At 45.5% G+C, this 18934-nt stretch overlaps 1 protein-coding gene across 1 annotated transcript in view; it reads left to right on the top strand.

Annotated features, from left to right (window-relative positions):
- The first annotated feature begins 216 nt into the window (after nucleotides 1–216).
- Nucleotides 217–18934, top strand: part of LOC311141935 (histone acetyltransferase KAT6A-like) — a 38312-nt gene continuing 19594 nt past the window's right edge. Inside the window, exon 1 of the mRNA XM_084177451.1 lies at nucleotides 217–1070. Within this exon, the coding sequence (XP_084033577.1) occupies nucleotides 414–1070 (657 nt within the window). The 5' untranslated portion in view covers nucleotides 217–413. The remainder of the gene's footprint in view (nucleotides 1071–18934) is intronic.

Here is an 18934-nt window from a genome sequence, read left to right on the forward strand (position 1 = left end):
AGTAGTGGGAGATACCTAAGTGTTATTGTGAAAGCCCCCGTATTGTGTGAGTCGGAACTCCACAGCTCCAGAGTTAGTCTAGTATCTGCTGCTCCACGACACTGCTCTCCCTCAGGCTAACTGACCCTACTAGGAGAGGGTAGTGGGTGACCAGGTTTTATTGGGGGGGGGGGGGGGGGGTGGGTGGGTTGGTGAGGTGGACTATGCTATGGTGAGCTGCTCCCTGCCGTGCTGCTCGTGCTCAGGCTCTGAGGGACTCTGTGCGGCCCGGGACAAAGGATAGTCCCCGGGCAGAAGGGCTAGGAAGAGGAGGAGGAGGAGGAGGCGGCTTAGGCCGCAGGACTCTTACCTTTTTCCCGCCACGGGTGTTGCCGTGTGTGTGTGTGTCGTCATCGTGACCTCCAGCCATAGCCATGGTGAAGCTGGCCAACCCAATGTACACCACCTGGATCCTGGAGGCCATCAAGAAGGTAAAGAAGCAGAAGCAGCGGCCGTCGGAGGAGAGGATATGCAACGCTGTGTCCATGACCCACAGGCTGGACCGCAAGACTGTGCTGGAACAGCTGGAGCTCAGTGTCAAGGATGGAACTATCCTCAAAGTGTCTAACAAGGGGCTCAACTCCTACAAGGACCCAGAGAATCCCGGCCGCTTGGCCTTCCCCAAGCCCCGCCTGGGCAGCGGTGGAGGGGGAGGTCATCATGTGCATGGGGACCATGGGGGGAGCCACCATCATTCTGGGAAGAAGCCAGGACTGGACTGGAACAAGCTGATCAAGCGTTCCCTAGAGGGGCTTCATGAGCTAGGCGGCTCCACCCTAAAGAGTGTTGAGCGCTTCCTCAAGTGCCAGGGTGACGTGGCGGCCTACCTGTCTGGCAGCGGCTCCATGGGGCCCGCGCTGTTCCACCAGCAGCTGAGGGTTGCGCTGAAGCGGGCGTGTGCCCACGGTAGGGTGGCCAAGAACGGGCCGCTGTTCCGCCTCGTCAGTCGCAGCTCCCAGTCAGATGGGACGGGCACTGTGGTGCTGGACTCCCTGCCGCCCGTCTGTCTCCTGCCACACGAGAAGGACAAGGTAAGCCACACACCGTCCCATACACCTACATTCGCTTTCTCAAATATAAACACAATGTAATGTCTCTATGTAAACATACAGTGTGAGTGTAAAGGGTTAACTGTTAAAGAGCAATCTGTAATTTATTTGTCCTCTGTGGCAGTGGGAAGAGGTAAACAAACAATCAAGGCTGAAGGCAGCACACACACCACACAATCAATCTTAGCAAGGCTGAACCTTTATTCTGAATAGTAGATGCCATGTGGTTGTAAGGCTGCCAGGGAAGACGTAATGCCTAAAATGTAACTTTATCACACGCAATTAGTAGCCAGATCGGGCAGCCAGGCAGAAGAGTTTGGCAAAACACAATGTCGAGCCTTGAACTTAGTTTCATTTTTACCCAGTCAGTGCACAGTCTCACAAAATCCCTTGTTCCTTCTAGGGCAATAATTTACAGATTGCATGATCAATACGTTTGCACATCATGGGTTGACTGATAATGTCTTTGTTAGAGTGAGTGGTCATTGGTGTCAAATGGTTTCATAATTTTCATAGATTGGAGTGTGAATATATGCACGGGAAGAGAGATGAGATGTGTTGCATGTCTCTGTGTGATTAACATGACCCTAAAGCCACACGCTGTTGCTAAATTGACAGTTGGAGAGCTGTGAAAGAGAGACCCTAGATGCAAGTGTGTTTAATCCCTATGTGAGCATACAAGATGTCGGTCCACATGTAGCACCATGGGGGGAAACGACTAGCGTATCATCGCTGTGGCAGTCAGTGGGTCGATTCGACCTGTGTGTGTTCGGAGCCCTGGCTTGGGCACAGAGTACCAGGGCTTTCAATGTCTCTTTCAGGGGGCCAGCCCTGGGTCTGGGCGTAGTGGTGTGTCGTGTGCTCCAGGAGGCAGCAGGACTGAGTGAAGCTCCGTGCGAGGCGGATGAACTTAGTGCTCTGTGGTCGGCTGCCAGGGGCGAGGGCTGCTCTCCAGCCCTCTGTCTCAGGCATGCAGCAAGAGGAGAAAGAGAGTGGAGGAGGAGATCAGGGAAGAGTCACGGGACGCCCAGCGAGCATCCTGCTGGGACGAGAGAGACTGGCGACCAGCTGCAGGGCTGCTCCCTGTCAGGAGCTGTCAGGAGATGAGAGGAAGAGAGGAGGGAGGCAGAGGAAAAGGCCTGGCTGACACATGCTCTGGGCCACCTTACCCAGTCAGGGAGAGGGAGAGAGAGAAAAGAGACTGAGACAGTGGCAGAGGAGCAGACATGCAGGCCAGAACGGAGCCAAAAGACACACCCACAGTGTAACCCGACAGACCGTAGCCGGATGGGCACTAACCTCTCCTACTACCAAGGGGCAGGGCCGCACATTGCTAACACGCATAATACACATTACATGCATTCATGCACACATACACATGTATGGCATGCATACACACACATGCATGCACTGTGAAAAAACAAGTGCATGCAAGCTGACATACTGTACACACTCATATACACAGACAACCATGTGCACACACATACACCCCTACACAAACGCATACAGTACACACACTTATCAGCCATCAGATGGAAATGTGGAAGGGTGGAAATTGAACTTTTTGATCCAGCAGCCGCAGTGGGTGGTAGATGACCAAATGTTACCAGCCACTCACATTTTGTACCAGACAAGCATGTTTTGTAACGTTAAAACAGCAATTAATGAATGTTTTTTTTTAAATAGATTGAAAGTGATTTAAAAGAACAACTCAGAATATGACAGACAGTAGTGAATATCAGTGTGTGTTATTGACCTGTTTCAGCTGGCAAGATCTCCATCTTTCTCTCTCTATTGTTTGAACCAAATATTGAACCTATGCTGCAGCTGTACCCCACCCTGCTTTCACCACTGTACCATTGAGATTCTCTCATTCAACTGACACACACGTTGTTGTTTTTTTACATGTGGGCTTTGCATTATAAAAAAATAAAATAAAACTGCACCCAACTGCTCTGTGTGACCAGCTGTCAGTGTGGCTGGTAAGAGTAGACATTTACCAGCATGTGGCTGGTGTTAATTTCCCACCCTGGATGTAGTGTATAGTGATCTGAAAGGTCCTGCCCTTGACCTCCAGACAGACTTTGTTGTGACTGGGGGTGTAGTAAATCTCTGCTCTACTCTGCCGTAGAAGGTGGCTTGTCTTGTGTGGGCTTCGGTTTATTCTGCAGGGGTCTCCAATGGCACCATATTCCCTACATAGTGCACTACTTTTGATCAGAGCCCTAAGGGCCCTGGTCAAAAGTGTTACACAATATAGGGAATAGGTTGCGATTTGGGACGTACCCTAGGATTAGAGTGGTGGGAGCAGCCAGGAGTCATATGCCTGGCTGACCGACCGGCTGGCTTGCTGGCTCGAGGGCTGAGTAGGCTAACACACTACAGGCCCAGATGGCCCCCACTTAAGACTGTGATCCCTCTGACTTAACTCACTATGAAAGTCATTGAACTAACGGGCTCTTTCGTTGTAGTGTTCATGTGTTGTTTGGAGGCGTTTGCATGGTGAACTCTGGGTGTACTGCTAATACAGCAGCTGCCGGTCTGGCTGGGAGTTATTTGAATGTTTCTCTTTGGCAGTCACACAACCTCCACAGATAGCTCTGTTCCTCTTATGCTTCTATTTGCTGCATTAAAGTCGCCGTCTCTCCATATCTCATCTATAGAGCCTCTCTCTCAGCCTCCTGTCCTCTAGCTAGCCCCACTGTTTGTGTGTGTGACTGGTGGGGTGTGACGCGACGCTCACGCTTCCCTCTCTCCTCTCACTCCTCTCACTCAGGCGAAGTCTCATCAGTGCCATATTGCCTGCATGATTGCTATGGGTTGTGATTTAGAAAGGGAAGGGGTGGGTGAGGGGAGAGGAGGAAAGGAGGGGAAAAAAAGCAAAACAAATGGATAAGCACCGGCTTTGACCCCATTGCAGAGGAGATTTGTGTACTCAACACCCGAATGACTGTGTCGCACGGCTCCATTCAAACGGGATTGCAGACCCACTCACTCACTCTCCCTCTCTCCCCCTAATAGGGGGTCACTGGCGGGCCAGATTGGGGGAGGCGAGGGGGGTGTGGAGTCATCCAAGGGTCACGGATATATACATGGGGAACCTCATTGCTTTTCCTGAGATGAGCCACCCGTAGCCGTCCGTAGTCATGAGCCTAGTGGGCCATTAGGAAACTAGTGGATGGGGATGGGCCTGACTCTGTTGTTGGGAAGAGAGGGGAGGTGAAGAGCGATCATGGCCCTGTGCTTGACCTTTTCACAGCAGCTGGACCCAGGTGAAGCAGAGTTCTCCTCACTGATGTTGCCGTGTCAGGGAAGGGATGTGTGAAAATATGATCAACTGAAACGACACTGACTGGGGTGATGGTGTTGTGTTCTCAATGACCTCATGGGCTCTGTTCCGTTTGCTGGCATGGTGGCTGTCTACCTATGAATGAGCTGTATTGTAGTTAGGCCTAATTGGAGTCTAATTGTATCTTTATTCCAGTCGCTTTCAAACCGTAATGGCATAGGCATGTACTGCTCGCCCTGTGGAGGTTAGGCTAATTACCAAAACCTCTCACATAGATATTAGCTGTCTTTCGCCTTTTAGCTAACATTACAACCATCTAGTGTTTTCTTTCTGCTCAAGGTGAAGGAAGAGCGCTACACAGGACATGAATACAAAATACCAGTAAACATTGATTATGTGCCTTGGGTCAGTGCAGTCTCCCCACCACTACCTCATTGTGTGTCTGTCTGTGGCCGTAGAGAGGCTTGGGCCAGGTCAGAGAGGTGGCTGGACAGAGTAATGAGACATTTCTCTCAGTAGTGGACACCACTGGGGTCAAGAGAGAGAGCCATTTTTCAGGGCCCTGATGACAATGTCTTTGAAGTCTGTTGGGTATTGGTTGACAATAGAGAGAGCACAAATGTGTTAACAGACTACTAAACCAATGGAACAAGTAGGGTTAAATAAATAAAATAAAAAGGGTTTAGGAAAGCATTCACAGCCAATACAGGGCTGATATTTGTTAGTAGACGAAACCATCTGATATTTACATTTACATTTTAGTCATTTAGCAGACGCTCTTATCCAGAGCGACTTAGTTAGTGAATACATATCTTTTTATACTGGCCCCCCGTGGGAATCGAACCCACAACCCTGGCGTTGCAAACGCCATGCTCTATCAACTGAGCTACATCCCCTGCCGGCCATTCCCTCCCCTACCCTGGACAACGCTGGGCCAATTGTGCGCCGCCCATGAGTCTCCCGGTCGCAGCCGGCTGCGACAGAGCCTGGATTCGAACCAGGATCTCTAGTGGCACAGTTAGCACTGCGATGCAGTGCCTTAGACCACTGCGCCACTCAGGATGATATGGAAGTGTATAGAGTCTAGGGAAGTTCAGGTTGATTTGCATTGGAGGCAGCTATTGTTTACGTTTTAACCAATGCATCACCTGGTGTCCTTAGATATGAGACATACTTTAAAAAATATATATTTTATTTTAGCAGGAAAGATATTACAATTCATACAACTCCCAGTAAAAATCAAATCCCTCATTGGAAAGGTTAGAATTGTAGCTTTCTAACAAACACACACATACATCTACACACATACCTGCTTATACACACAGCAACTGCACAGCCTCCCTATAATTAATTTCAGAATAATAATGTAGAGCGCTCTTTACTTGCACACAATATTGCTTGGTCGCCCCGCCCTGAGCCATAATTTGAATATGCTTCTACTCTGTGCTCAAAGTCCACGTCCATTGACCTATACTTCACTCAGGTTATGATATTTCCTTATGGACGTATTCTGCCTATGCATGGCCTTTAAATAGGGATGTATTATGAACAGGTTGTTAGTGGTGGTGTGTCACTAATGAAATGTAACAAAGCTCATATTTCACTAGCCAGGTGTTCCCACTTGCCCCAGTGACACCAGAGGTGCTGCAATTGACAGACAGACAGACACAGACACATCATCTGGACAGTAGTCTGGTGGAGTGCCATTATCAGGCTGAATGAAGATAAAGTGGCTAGGGAGGGAGAGAGTGATGAGAATGTATGTTGGCGTGAGAATGACTGGAACTATAACCCAGCAAATGGGGCCAATGTGTTCTCCATCTGGGAAGTCTTTAGCTGCCACGCACACCACACACGGCCAACTTGTACTTTTTTGATAGTTATTTAGCCTTGTTACCTCTTTAACCTCACTTCTGTAAGGCGCTTCACTGCTTCCAACAGCTAGACTGGCAGGAAGCATGTCTATTTGAACCGAAACCCCAACGCGTGTAATAATATGGTCATTTAGTTAATCCAAATGGATTTAGTCAGTAAAACAGCTATTCAGAATGGGGTCCACTGGTCCATGCAGAAATCAAACCCACTACTTCGGAAGAGCCATCGGAAGATGTTTAGCTACTCCCCATATGTTAAGTAGTCCACTCCATATTCCTGCTATGGCCTAGTGTGTGTGTGTGTGTGTTTCTCGTGACGTGCATGTGTGAGTGGCCGAGCACGCACCGTGCTGTGGAGCGAACGGTGTGTAACAGTGATCAATGAGGTTGTGGTAAGAGGGCTGGGTCTGTATTGGTGAGGGGGCTGCCCAGCACTACCTGGTTGGACGTTGAGATGGGTTTCACATGTTAATGAGAACCTTGACTTGAGAGGAGACAAGGACAACAGGACAGCTTTTCCCATTCGTTCTGTCTCCCACCTTTCTCTTTTGCGCTCTCTCATCCTATTTTACCCCCTTCATCCTCTCTTCATTGTTCTCTCTTTCATCATCTCCCTCCACCTCTGTCCCTTCTCTTTTACACCCAGTGCCACTGCAAATGGACAAGGAGAAGCCAGGACACTCTCACAGTACATCTCTCAGCTAGTGTATTGTACACTATGCACATCTGCCTCCGTAGCATGGGCCAGTGTATCTTTCACAATGGGACATCTAATCCGTGGAAAATGTAGTCCTATACTACAAACCTTTATCAGCTAGGCTCTGTTTTTGCTCAAGTGTAGGCCTTAGTAATACAGAGGGTTAGATGTGTCAGGACAGAGACAAGAAAATAACAGAATTCTTTAACCAGGGGCGGGGCCTTCGCCAGGGTTGCAATCTGATTCCTGCACTCTTTAATATTTACATTAACGAATTGGCCACTATTCTAGAAAAATCCCCAGTCCCTGGTGTTAGTCTCCACAATTCAGAGGTTAAATGCCTGCTCTTCGCAGATTACCTATGCCTACTGTCACCCACAGCACATGGCCTACAGCAGAGCCTGGACCTGCTAGAGCAGTACTGCCAGACCTGGGCCCTGGCAGTAAACCCCAAAAAGACTAAAGTAATGATATTCCAGAGAAGATCCAGATCTCAGGGAATTATACCAAAGTTCTCAATTGGTACAACATACAGTTGAAGTCGGAAGTTTACATACACCTTAGCCAAATACATTTAAACTCAGTTTTTCACAATTCCTGACATTTAATCCTAGTAAATATTCCCTGTCTTAGGTCAGTTAGGATCACCACTTTATTTTAAGAATGTGAAATGTCAGAATAATAGTAGAGAGAATGATTTATTTCAGCTTTTATTTATTTCATCACATTCCCAGTGGGTCAGAAGTTTACATACACTCTATTAGTATTTGGTAGCATTGCTTTTAAATTGTTTAAACTGGGTCAAACGTTTCGGGTTGCCTTTCACAAGCTTCCCACAATAAGTTGGGTGAATTTTGGCCCATTCCTCCTGACAGAGCTGGTGTAACTGAGTCAGGTTTGTAGGCCTCCTTGCTCGCACACACCTTTTCAGTTCTGCCCACAAATGTTCTATAGGATTGATGTCAGGGCTTTGTGATGGCAACTCCAATACCTTGACTTTGTTGTCCTTAAGCCATTTTGCCACAACTTTGGAAGTATGCTTGGGGTCATTGTCCATTTGGAAGACCCGTTTGCGACCAAGCTTTAACTTCCTGACTAATGTCTTGAGATGTTGCTCCAATATATCCACATCATTTCTCTTCCTCATGATGCCATCTATTTTGTGAAGTGCACCAGTCCCTCCTGCAGCAAAGCACCCCCACAGCATGATGCTGCCACCCCCGTGCTTCACGGTTGGGATGGTGTTCTTTGGCTTGCAAGTATCCCCCTTTTTCCTCCAAACATAACAATGGTCATTATGGCCAAATAGTTATATTTTTGTTTCGTCAGACCAGAGGACATTTCTCCAAAAAGTACGGTCTTTGTCCCCATGTGCAGTTGCAAACCGTAGTCTTGCTTTTTTATGGCGGTTTTGGAGCAGTGGCTTCTTCCTTGCTGAGCGGCCTTTCAGGTTATGTCGAAATAGGACTCGTTTTACTGTGGATATAGATACCTTTGTACCTGTTTCCTCCAGCATCTTCACAAGGTCCTTTGCTGTTGTTCTGGGATTGATTTGCACTTTTCGCACCAAAGTAGGTTCATCTCTAGGAGACAGAACGCGTCTCCTTCCTGAGCGGTATGAAGGCTGCGTGGTCCCATGGTGTTTATACTTGCGTACTATTGTTTGTACAGATGAACGTGGTACCTTCAGGCGTTTGGAAATTTCTCCCAAGGATGAACCAAACTTGTGGAGGTCTACAATTGTTTTTCTGAGGTCTTGGCTGATTTCTTTTGATTTTCACATGATGTCAAGCAAAGAGGCACTGAGTTTGAAGGTAGGCCTTGAAATGCATCCACAGGTACACCTCCAATTGACTCAAATGATGTCAATTAGCCTATCAGAAGCTTCTATAGCCATGACATCATTTTCTGGAATTTTCCAAGCTGTTTAAAGGCACAGTCAACTTAGTGTATGTAAACTTCTGACCCACTGGAATTGTGATACAGTGAATTATAAGTGAAATAATCTGTCTGTAAACAATTGTTGGAAAAATTACTTGTGTCTTGCACAAAGTAGATGTCCTAACCGACTTGCCAAAACTATAGTTTGTTAACAAGACATTTGTGGAGTGGTTGAAAAATGAGTTTTAATGACTCCAACCTAAGTGTATGTAAACTTCTGACTTCAACTGTATATAGAGTACTGCACACACTACAGTTACTTAGGTTTAAAAATAAGCTCAACTGGACACCTTAATGATGCAGTGAATGAACTGAGAGAGAAAGCACGCAGGGCATTCTACGCCATTAAAAAACAAATTCAAATTGAAATGCCTATTAAAAGTAGGTTAAAACTAATTGAATATGTCACTGAACCAATTGCACTTTATGGCAGTGAGGTGCGGGGTCCACTTGCAAAACAAGATTTCACCAAATGGGACAAACACCTCATTGAAACCCTGCAGAGTTATGTAAGATTATCCTACATGTCCAGAGGAAAACTACAAACAATGCATGCAGGGCAGAATTAGGCCAATATCCACTAATAATAAAAACTCAAAAAATAGAAATTACGTTTTGGAAACATCTGAAATACAGTGACCCCCTCTCATATCATATCATTACAAAGCCCTGCAATGCCAAGAGCTGAGCAAAGAAAAGAGTCCCCTCATCCAGCTGGTCCTGGGGCTGAGTTCACAAACTTGTTCTACTAACACACTGAAGCCTCAGGACCAGAACATCCAATCAATCAGAATAAACCAAATTACAACACAGTCAAAACAAAACTACATTGCTTATTGGGAAACACAAGCACAAAATAAAATGCAGTGCTATCTGGCCCTAAATCGAAAGTACACCTTGGCTAACTATTTGACCATGGTTACTGATCAAAGCCTGTCAAAGTACAGGCTCAGTGAGCACAGCCTTGCCATTGAGAAGGGTAGACACAGGAACACCTGGCTCCCTGTAGAGGAAAGGCTGTGCAACCATTTAACAAAATGTCAAAAATATAAAACAATTAGAGTGTAATTTCCCCAAATTTGAAACCGTTTTCAAAGACCTCTCTGATGAGAATAGGCTACCTGTCCTGTTGGGGGAGGGCGCAGAGAGCTGTGGGTTGGCAGCGCACTACATTGCTTCCTGCCATAAGATGAGGGACAGTGTCTGACAGACCAACCAACCTGCACATGTCCTCTATATTGTTATTGTTCAATGGTTATTTTGTTACTGTTGTCCCGTTGACAATATTGATTATTATTATTTTAATTATGTTAATAGGGTAAATATCCAAAGTAAGCTTTGGCAATATGTACATTGTTACGTCATGCCAATAAAGCTAATTGAATTGAATTGACTCTCCCTGTCCGTCTCAGTATAAAGGTATAAAGGACCTGAGCCCTCACTCTAACCCGAAGGACGTGTTTTGGTCTCTGTCTGTAGTTGTTGTTCAAGTCGAGCGGGTAGATTACTCTGTTGGCATGGTGAGATGTTATAGGCGTGCCTTTGTTGTGACTAACTAGTGTTTCCTGCTGAAGTCATCTCTCTTATCTAGTGTGCATACAGCATAGTAGCATGAAGGTCAACCACGAACACACAGGCTTAAAATAGGCCCAGCAGTAGTCAAGTGCTACCCTAATAAAGGAAAGAAAGAGGGAAATCTAGGGCTAACCTTACAATAAATGTTTGCTTTTGAAATAAAGAAAGCAAGCCTCATGAGGAATCGAAAGGAAATGTAGGCCTATTCCATTTCTCCCACACGTCTTGGAAAACGATTAGGTCTTCTTTAGTGTCTTTGGGATTATTTTACAGTCACAGTGAGTCAGTAATTGAGTCATGTCACAAATGAAACCCTGCACTGTAATGTGTGCATGAAACCCGATGCCTTGGCTCTGCCTGCACTAGCTACTCGTGGAGAAAGCAAGCGAGTGTGTGAGCACACACACACACACGCACAGGTCAACCCCTTCCCTCCCGGTGAACTGGCAGAAATGATTGGGAGTCTGCACAAAGGGCTGTTGCCTTATTTTCCCTCCTTCTCTCTTCCTCTTTTTCTCTCTCTCTCTCTCTCTGTCTCTCATCTTCTGTCTCTCTCTGGTGTGATGAGAGGCGTCCCTGCATGGAAGCGGGAGCCTGAGTCAGAGGGAAATTAACCCAATAAATCAAGTTATTCAGCCTGTCTCTCCTCCCTCCCTGCCTGGACCTGCTCCTTCCCTCTTCCCTCCCTGTGTTGAGCTATGTGCAGCTAGCCAGGAATATCTTTGCACCTGCCCCAGCCCACCGAGCCTCCCCCCTACCCTACCCCACAGCCCCAACCCCCTATCCTAGCGCCAGACCTATAGCCTAACCCCGACCCCAGACCCAGTCAAGGCCCCCTACCTCCCAGCCCCCTTTAGTCATCAGCAGGGCTGGCATCGGGAATGCACCGTCGATGCCCCCTTGTGTGGCCGTAATGCCCCTAAAAAAATGCATGCCTTGCGGCCAAAGTGGCTGTTCCCTTGGGCTGAATATAATAATTATAATTCCCTTCTCCCGACTGCCAATCGCCATAGCACCTTTCACTCACATGGCTCTCTCATATCTCAATTCTTATTAGCCAATACCCATCACGTGATCGGGTCCTTTCACAGGCATTGCAGCTCCTGATGTAGGCTACAAGTGAAGACAGACACATCGGGGATGCAACGGCGCGCGTCCTTATCAAATTTTGAGGGGCATATTGAAACTGTTAGAAGAACTGTCCACATTTTACTTTTCGTCAGCCGACAAGATGAGTAGGCCTAGCGAACAGCAAAAGCACTAGCCTATGTCAGTCTATTATCCCCCATAGTACAAAAGTTGACCTATTCTGTTGGTCAGCTTGTCCAAACATACTCTGGGACAGTTGTGGGATGCGATAGATCCCAAATTAATACAACCACTGTGTGTGTGTGTGTGTGTATATATATATATATATTTATTTTAAAGTAATTAGGCTGATCCAACATATCAGAAGGTTTAGCTTAAAATGTTGATAAACTATTAGGCTATTTCTTCACATTTATAAATGCAGCAATGCGCACATGGCAGTAGGCTATAAGCGCGAATGTTCCAAAATTCAATTAGCGGGAAAACAAAGTTCTCAAAAGTGCACCGCAAATGCAAGCGGTTTCATGACAGAGATTCAATTATCCTAAACAAATATAGAAAGAGGGAAGATCTAAAGAAGCAACAACAAGCATGGGTTGTTAATATGACTAGGATTGTGTCTTTGGCTGCTGGACAATGAAAGAAAGTTAAAATGACAACGTCCAGGTTTTAAGTAATTACGTTTATGGTTTAATGGTTTCAAAATGTTGACTGCCTCCGCTCCGATTGCAAGATGGGTGATGTTGCAGTGCGCAACAAGCTCTGGCCTTTCTCTCCTATCGGAACGTACAGTGCCTTCGGAAAGTATTCAGACCCCTTGACCTTTTCCACATTTTGTTAGGTTACAGCCTTATTCTAATAATGATTCAATAGTTTTTTCCCTGTGATCAATCTACATACAATACCCCATAATGACGAAGCAAAAACAGGTTTTTCAAAATTGTTGCTAATTTATTGCAAATAAAAAAACAGATCACATTTTCTTAAGTATTCAGACCCTTTACTCAGATCTTGAAGCACCTTTGGCAGTGATTACAGCCTCAAGTCATCTTGGGTATGACGCTACAAGCTTGGCACACCTGTATTTGGGGAGTTTCTCCCATTCTTCTCTGCAGATCCTCTCAAGCTCTGTCAGGTTGGATGGAGGAGCGTTGCTGCACAGCTATTTTCAGGTCTCTTCAGAGATGTTCGATCGGGTTCAAGTCCGGACTCTGGCTGGGCCACTCAAGGATATTGAGACTTGTCCCGAAGCCACTCCTGCATTGTCTTGCCTGTGTGCTTAGGGTCGTTGTCCTGTTGGAAGGTGAACATTCTCCCCAGTCTGGGGTCCTGAGCGCTTTGGAGCAGGTTTTAATCAAGGATCTCTCTGTACTTTGCTCCGTTCATCTTTGCCTCGATCCTGACTAGTCTCCTTGCCGCTAAAAAAGCATCCCCACAGCATGATGCTGCCACCACCATGCTTCACCGTAGGGATGGTGCCAGGTTTCCTCCAGACGTGACTCTTGGCATCCAGGCCAAAGAGTTCAATCTTGGTTTCATCAGACCAGAGAATGTTGTTTCTCATGGTCTGAGAGTCTTTAGGTGCCTTTTGGCAAACTCCAAGCGGCCTTTGTCATGTGCCTTTTACTGAGGAGTGGCTTCCGTCTGCTCACTCTACCATAAAGGCCTGATTGGTGGAGTGCTGCAGAGATGGTTGTTCTTCTGGAAGGTTCTCCCATCTCCACAGAGGAACTCTGGAGCTCTGTCAGAGTGACCATCGGGTTCTTGGTCACCCCCCCCGATTGCTCAGTTTGGCCGGGCGGCCAGCTCTAGGAAGAGTCTTGGTGGTTCCAAACTTCTCCCATTTAAGAATGATGGAGGCCACTGTGTTCTTGGGGACCTTCAATGCTGCAGACATTTTTTGGTACTCTTCCCCAGATCTGTGCCTTGAAACAATCCTGTCTCAGAGCTCTACGGACAATTCCTTCCACCTCATGGTTTGGTTTTTGCTCTGACATGCTCTGTCAACTGTGGGACCTTATAAAGACAGGTGTGTGCCTTTCCAAATCATGTCCAATCAATTGAATTTACCACAGGTGGACACCAATCAAGTTGTAGAAACATCTAAAGGATGATCAATGGAAACAGGATGCACCTGAGCTCAATTTCGAGTCTCATAGCAAAGGATTGAATACTTATGTAAATAAGGTATTTCTAAAAACCTGTTTTCGCTTTGTCATTATGGGGTATTGTGTGGATTGCTGAGGATTTCTTTCTATTTAATCCATTTTAGAATAAGGCTGTAACGTAAAGTCAAGGGGTCTGAACTTTCCAAAGGCACTGTATGTCACAGAATCTCGCCTTTTAGATATTAATAATTTTCCTACATTATATTTGTAAAACATGACTAGCCTACAAAAATATAAACGCAACATGCAACAATTTCAAAGATTTTACTGAGTTACCGTTCATATGAGGAAATCTGTCAATTTGGGAATAAATTAATTAAGCCCTAATCTATGGATTTTACATGACTTAGAATACAGATATGTATCTGTTGGTCACAGTTACCTTAAAAAAAAATGGGCCTCACAATGGGCCTCAGGATTTTGTCACGGTTTTTTTGTGCATTCAAATTGACATCAATGTTGATTGCCCATAGCTTATGCCTGCCCATACCATAACCCCACCGCCACCATGGGGCTGTCTGTTCACAACGTTGACATCAGCAAACCGCTCGCCCACACAACACCATACGCATGGTCTGTGGTTGTGATGCCGGTTGGACGTACTGCCAAATTCTCTAAAAGGACGTTGGAGGCGGCTTATGGTAGAGAAATTAACATAACATTCTCTGCCAACATCTCTGGTGGACATTCTTGTAGTCGGCATGCCAATTGCACGCTCCCTCAACACTTGAGACATCTGAGGCATTGTTTTGTTTCACAAAACTGCACATTTTAGTGGCCTTTTATTGTCCCCAGCACAAGGTGCACCTGTGTAATGATCATGCTGTTTAATCAGCTTCTTGATACAGTGGGGGAAAAAAGTATTTAGTCAGCCACCAATTGTGCATGTTCTCCCACTTAAAAAGATGAGAGAGGCCTGTAATTTTCATCATAGGTACACGTCAACTATGACAGACAAAATGAGCATTTTTTTCCCAGAAAATCACATTGTAGGATTTTTTATGAATTTATTTGCAAATTATGGTGGAAAATAAGTATTTGGTCAATAACAAAAGTTTCTCAATACTTTGTTATATACCCTTTGTTGGCAATGACACAGGTCAAACGTTTTCTGTAAGTCTTCACAAGGTTTTCACACACTGTTGCTGGTATTTTGGCCCATTCCTCCATGCAGATCTCCTCTAGAGCAGTGATGTTTTGGGGCTGTCGCTGGGCAACACGGACTTTCAACTCCCTCCAAAGATTTTCTATGGGGTTGAGATCTGGAGACTGGCTAGGCCACTCCAGGACCTTGAAATGCTTCTTACGAAGCCACTCCTTCGTTGCCCGGGCGGTGTGTTTGAGATCATTGTCATGCTGAAAGACCCAGCCACGTTTCATCTTCAATGCCCTTGCTGATGGAAGGAGGTTTTCACTCAAAATCTCACGATACACGGCCCCATTCATTCTTTCCTTTACACGGATCAGTCGTCCTGGTCCCTTTGCAGAAAAACAGCCCCAAAGCATGATGTTTCCACCCCCATGCTTCACAGTAGGTATGGTGTTCTTTGGATGCAACTCAGCATTCTTTGTTCTATTTTGGTTTCATCTGACCATATGACATTCTCCCAATCCTCTTCTGGATCATCCAAATGCACTCTAGCAAACTTCAGACGGACCTGGACATGTACTGGCTTAAGCAGGGGGACACGTCTGGCACTGCAGGATTTGAGTCCCTGGCGGCGTAGTGTGTTACTGATGGTAGGCTTTGTTACTTTGGTCCCAGTTCTCTGCAGGTCATTCACTAGGTCCCCCCGTGTGGTTCTGGGATTTTTGCTCACCGTTCTTGTGATCATTTTGACCCCACGGGGTGAGATCTTGCGTGGAGCCCCAGATCGAGGGAGATTATCAGTGGTCTTGTATGTCTTCCATTTCCTAATAATTGCTCCCACAGTTGATTTCTTCAAACCAAGCTGCTTACCTATTGCAGATTCAGTCTTCCCAGCCTGGTGCAGGTCTACAATTTTGTTTCTGGTGTCCTTTGACAGCTCTTTGGTCTTGGCCATAGTGGAGTTTGGAGTGTGACTGTTTGAGGTTGTGGACAGGTGTCTTTTATACTGATAACAAGTTCAAACAGGTGCCATTAATACAGGTAACGAGTGGAGGACAGAGGAGCCTCTTAAAGAAGAAGTTACAGGTCTGTGAGAGCCAGAAATCCTGCTTGTTTGTACGTGACCAAATACTTATTTTCCACCATAATTTGCAAATAAATTCATTAAAAATCCTACAATGTGATTTTCTGGAGAAAAAAAATCTCAATTTGTCTGTCATAGTTGACGTGTACCTATGATGGAAATTACAGGCCTCTCTCATCTTTTTAAGTGGGAGAACTTGCACAATTGGTGGCTGACTAAATACTTTTTTTCCCCACTGTATGCCACACCTGTCAGGTGGATGGATTATATTGGCAAAGGGGAAGTGCATACGAACAGGGATGTAAACAAATTTGTGCACAACCTTTGAGAGAAATAAGCTTTTTGTGCGTATGGTACATTTCTGGGATCATGTCTCATTTATATTTTTGTTCAGTGTGTGTGTGTATATATATATATATATATATATATATATATATATATATATATATATATATATATATATATATATATATATATATATATATATATATATATATATATATATATATATATATATGTGTGTGTGTGTGTGTGTGTGTGTGTGTGTATGTATGTATGTATGTATGTGTGTATATATATATATATGTGTATGTATATATATATGTATGTATGTGTGTGTATATATATATATATATATATATATGTGTATGTGTGTGTATATTTACATTTACGTCATTTAGCAGACGCTCTTATCCAGAGCGACTTACAAATAGGATATATATATATATGTGTGTATGTATGTATATATGTGTATATATGTATATATTTATATATATGTGTATATATTTATATATATGTGTATATATGTATATATTTATATATATGTATATATATGTATATGTGTATATATATATGTATATATATATATATATATGTATGTATGTATGTTTGTGTGTGTATGACCAAAAGTATGTGGATACCTGCTCGTCGAACATCTCATTCCAAAATCATGGCCATTTAATATGGAGTTGGTCCCCCTTTGCTGCTATAACAGCCTCCACTCTTCTGGGAAGGCTTTCCAGTAGATATTGGAACATTGCTGCGGGGACTTGCTTACATTCAGCCACAACAGCATTAGTGAGGTTGGGCGATTAGGCCTGGCTCGTAGTCGGCGTTCCAATTCATCCCGATGGGGTTGAGGTCAGGGTTCTGTGCAGGCCAGTCAAGTTCTTCCACACCGATCTCGACAAACCATTTCTGTATGGACCTTGCTTTGTGCACAGGGGCATTGTCATGCTGCAACAGGAAAGGGCCTTCCCCAAACTGCTGCCACAAAGTTGGAAGCACAGAATTGTCTAGAATGTCATTGTACTGTATGCTGTAGAGTTAAGATTTCTCTTCACTGGAACTAAGGGGCCTAGCCCGAACCATGAAAAACAGCCCCAGACTATTATTCCTCTTCCATCAAACTTTACAGTTGGCACTATGCATTCGGGCAGGTAGCGTTCTCCTGGCATCCGCCAAACCCAGATTTGTCTGTCGGATCGCCAGATGGTGAAGCGTGATTCATCACTCCAGAGAACGCGTTTCCACTGCTCCAGAGGCCAATGGTGGCGAGCTTTACACCACTCCAGCCGACACTTGGCATTGCGCATGGTGATCTTAGGCTTGTGTGCGGCTGGCCGGCCATGGAAACCCATTTCATGAAGCTCCTGACGAACAGTTCTTGTGCTGACGTTGCTTCCAGAGCCGGTTTGGAACTCGGTAGTGAGTGTTGCAACCAAGGACAGATGGTTTTTATATGCTATACGCTTCAGCACTCGGCGGTCCCGTTCTGTGTGCTTGTGTGGCCTACCACTTTGCAGCAGAGCCGTTGTTGCTCTTAGACGTTTCCACTTAACAATAACAGCATTCACAGTTGACCGGGGCAGCTCTAGCAGAGCAGAAATGTAACGAACTGACTTGTTGGAAAGGTGGCGTCCTATGACGGTGGCACGTTGAAAGTCACTGAGCTCTTCAGTAAGGCCATTCTACTGCCAATGTTTGTCTATGGCGATTGCATGGCTGTGTGCTCGTTTTTATACACCTGTCAGCAACAGGTGTGCCTGAAATAGCCACATCTACTAATTTGAAGGGGCGTCCACATATTTTTGTATAGATAATATGTGTATGTGTAATTAAAAGTCTTATTATTGCTTGAATATACCATGAGGTAAGGCTTAGCTCTCGCAGATGCGATATTTTCAGGAATGGGTTATTATAACATTTTCAGGCGCCTCCCTCATGTCAGCGTAGGTCTGGACATGACATGCTGTAGCCAAAGGCTATCACCTGCACGTCGACATGTAGGCTCATTCTTTATGTACATTTACATACACTTATGTAACAGAATAGCTACTGTTTTTCGGTTTTCAAATACATTTAATTGGCTATTTTGGTTAATGGCCTTGGTGCCCTGGCAGATGGCCTTGGTGCCCTGGCAGATGGCCTTGGTGCCCTAGCAGATGGCCTTGGTGCCCTAGCAGATGGCCTTGGTGCCCTGGCAGATGGCCTTGGTGCCCTGGCCTTGCCCCTAAAATCATGAAATTCCAGGCCAGGTCATCAGCTTCCCTCCACCACTGGCTACTCCCCTGGGCTCTGTGTAGCTGCCCTGCAATTGGGAGAGAGTGTGTGTGTGTGTGTGGATGAGTTTGTGTGTATCTGTTGATATGAGTGTGTGAGGATGCGTGTGCTCTCCTCCCGCTCCTTGCTGAAAGACTTATGGCGCCCCAGAAGTGGATGTCAGATGGCGTGCTACAGAATAAGCAACAGAACCGGGCCTTTGCCTTTAGTGGCGCTCACGCTGCACAGCGCAGAGCTGCTCTGGAAACGATATGGGAATCCAGTTGAGCAGCCATCCAGGCTGAGTCAAGGGAGGGATGGTTCATTCAGGTCATGTGAACAGAGCAAAGACCTCTGGGTACTGTAGTAACTATCACCTCTGGGCTCGTATGTATCAAGTGTCTCAGTTGGAGTGCTGATCTAGGATCAGGTCCTTGTGTCCATTCATTATAATCTAAAAGGCTCAACTGATCCTAGATCATCACTTCTACTCTGAGA

The sequence above is a fragment of the Coregonus lavaretus genome (assembly GCF_964263955.1).
Source record: "Coregonus lavaretus genome assembly, chromosome: 14".
Classification (NCBI taxonomy): Eukaryota; Metazoa; Chordata; class Actinopteri; order Salmoniformes; family Salmonidae; genus Coregonus; species Coregonus lavaretus.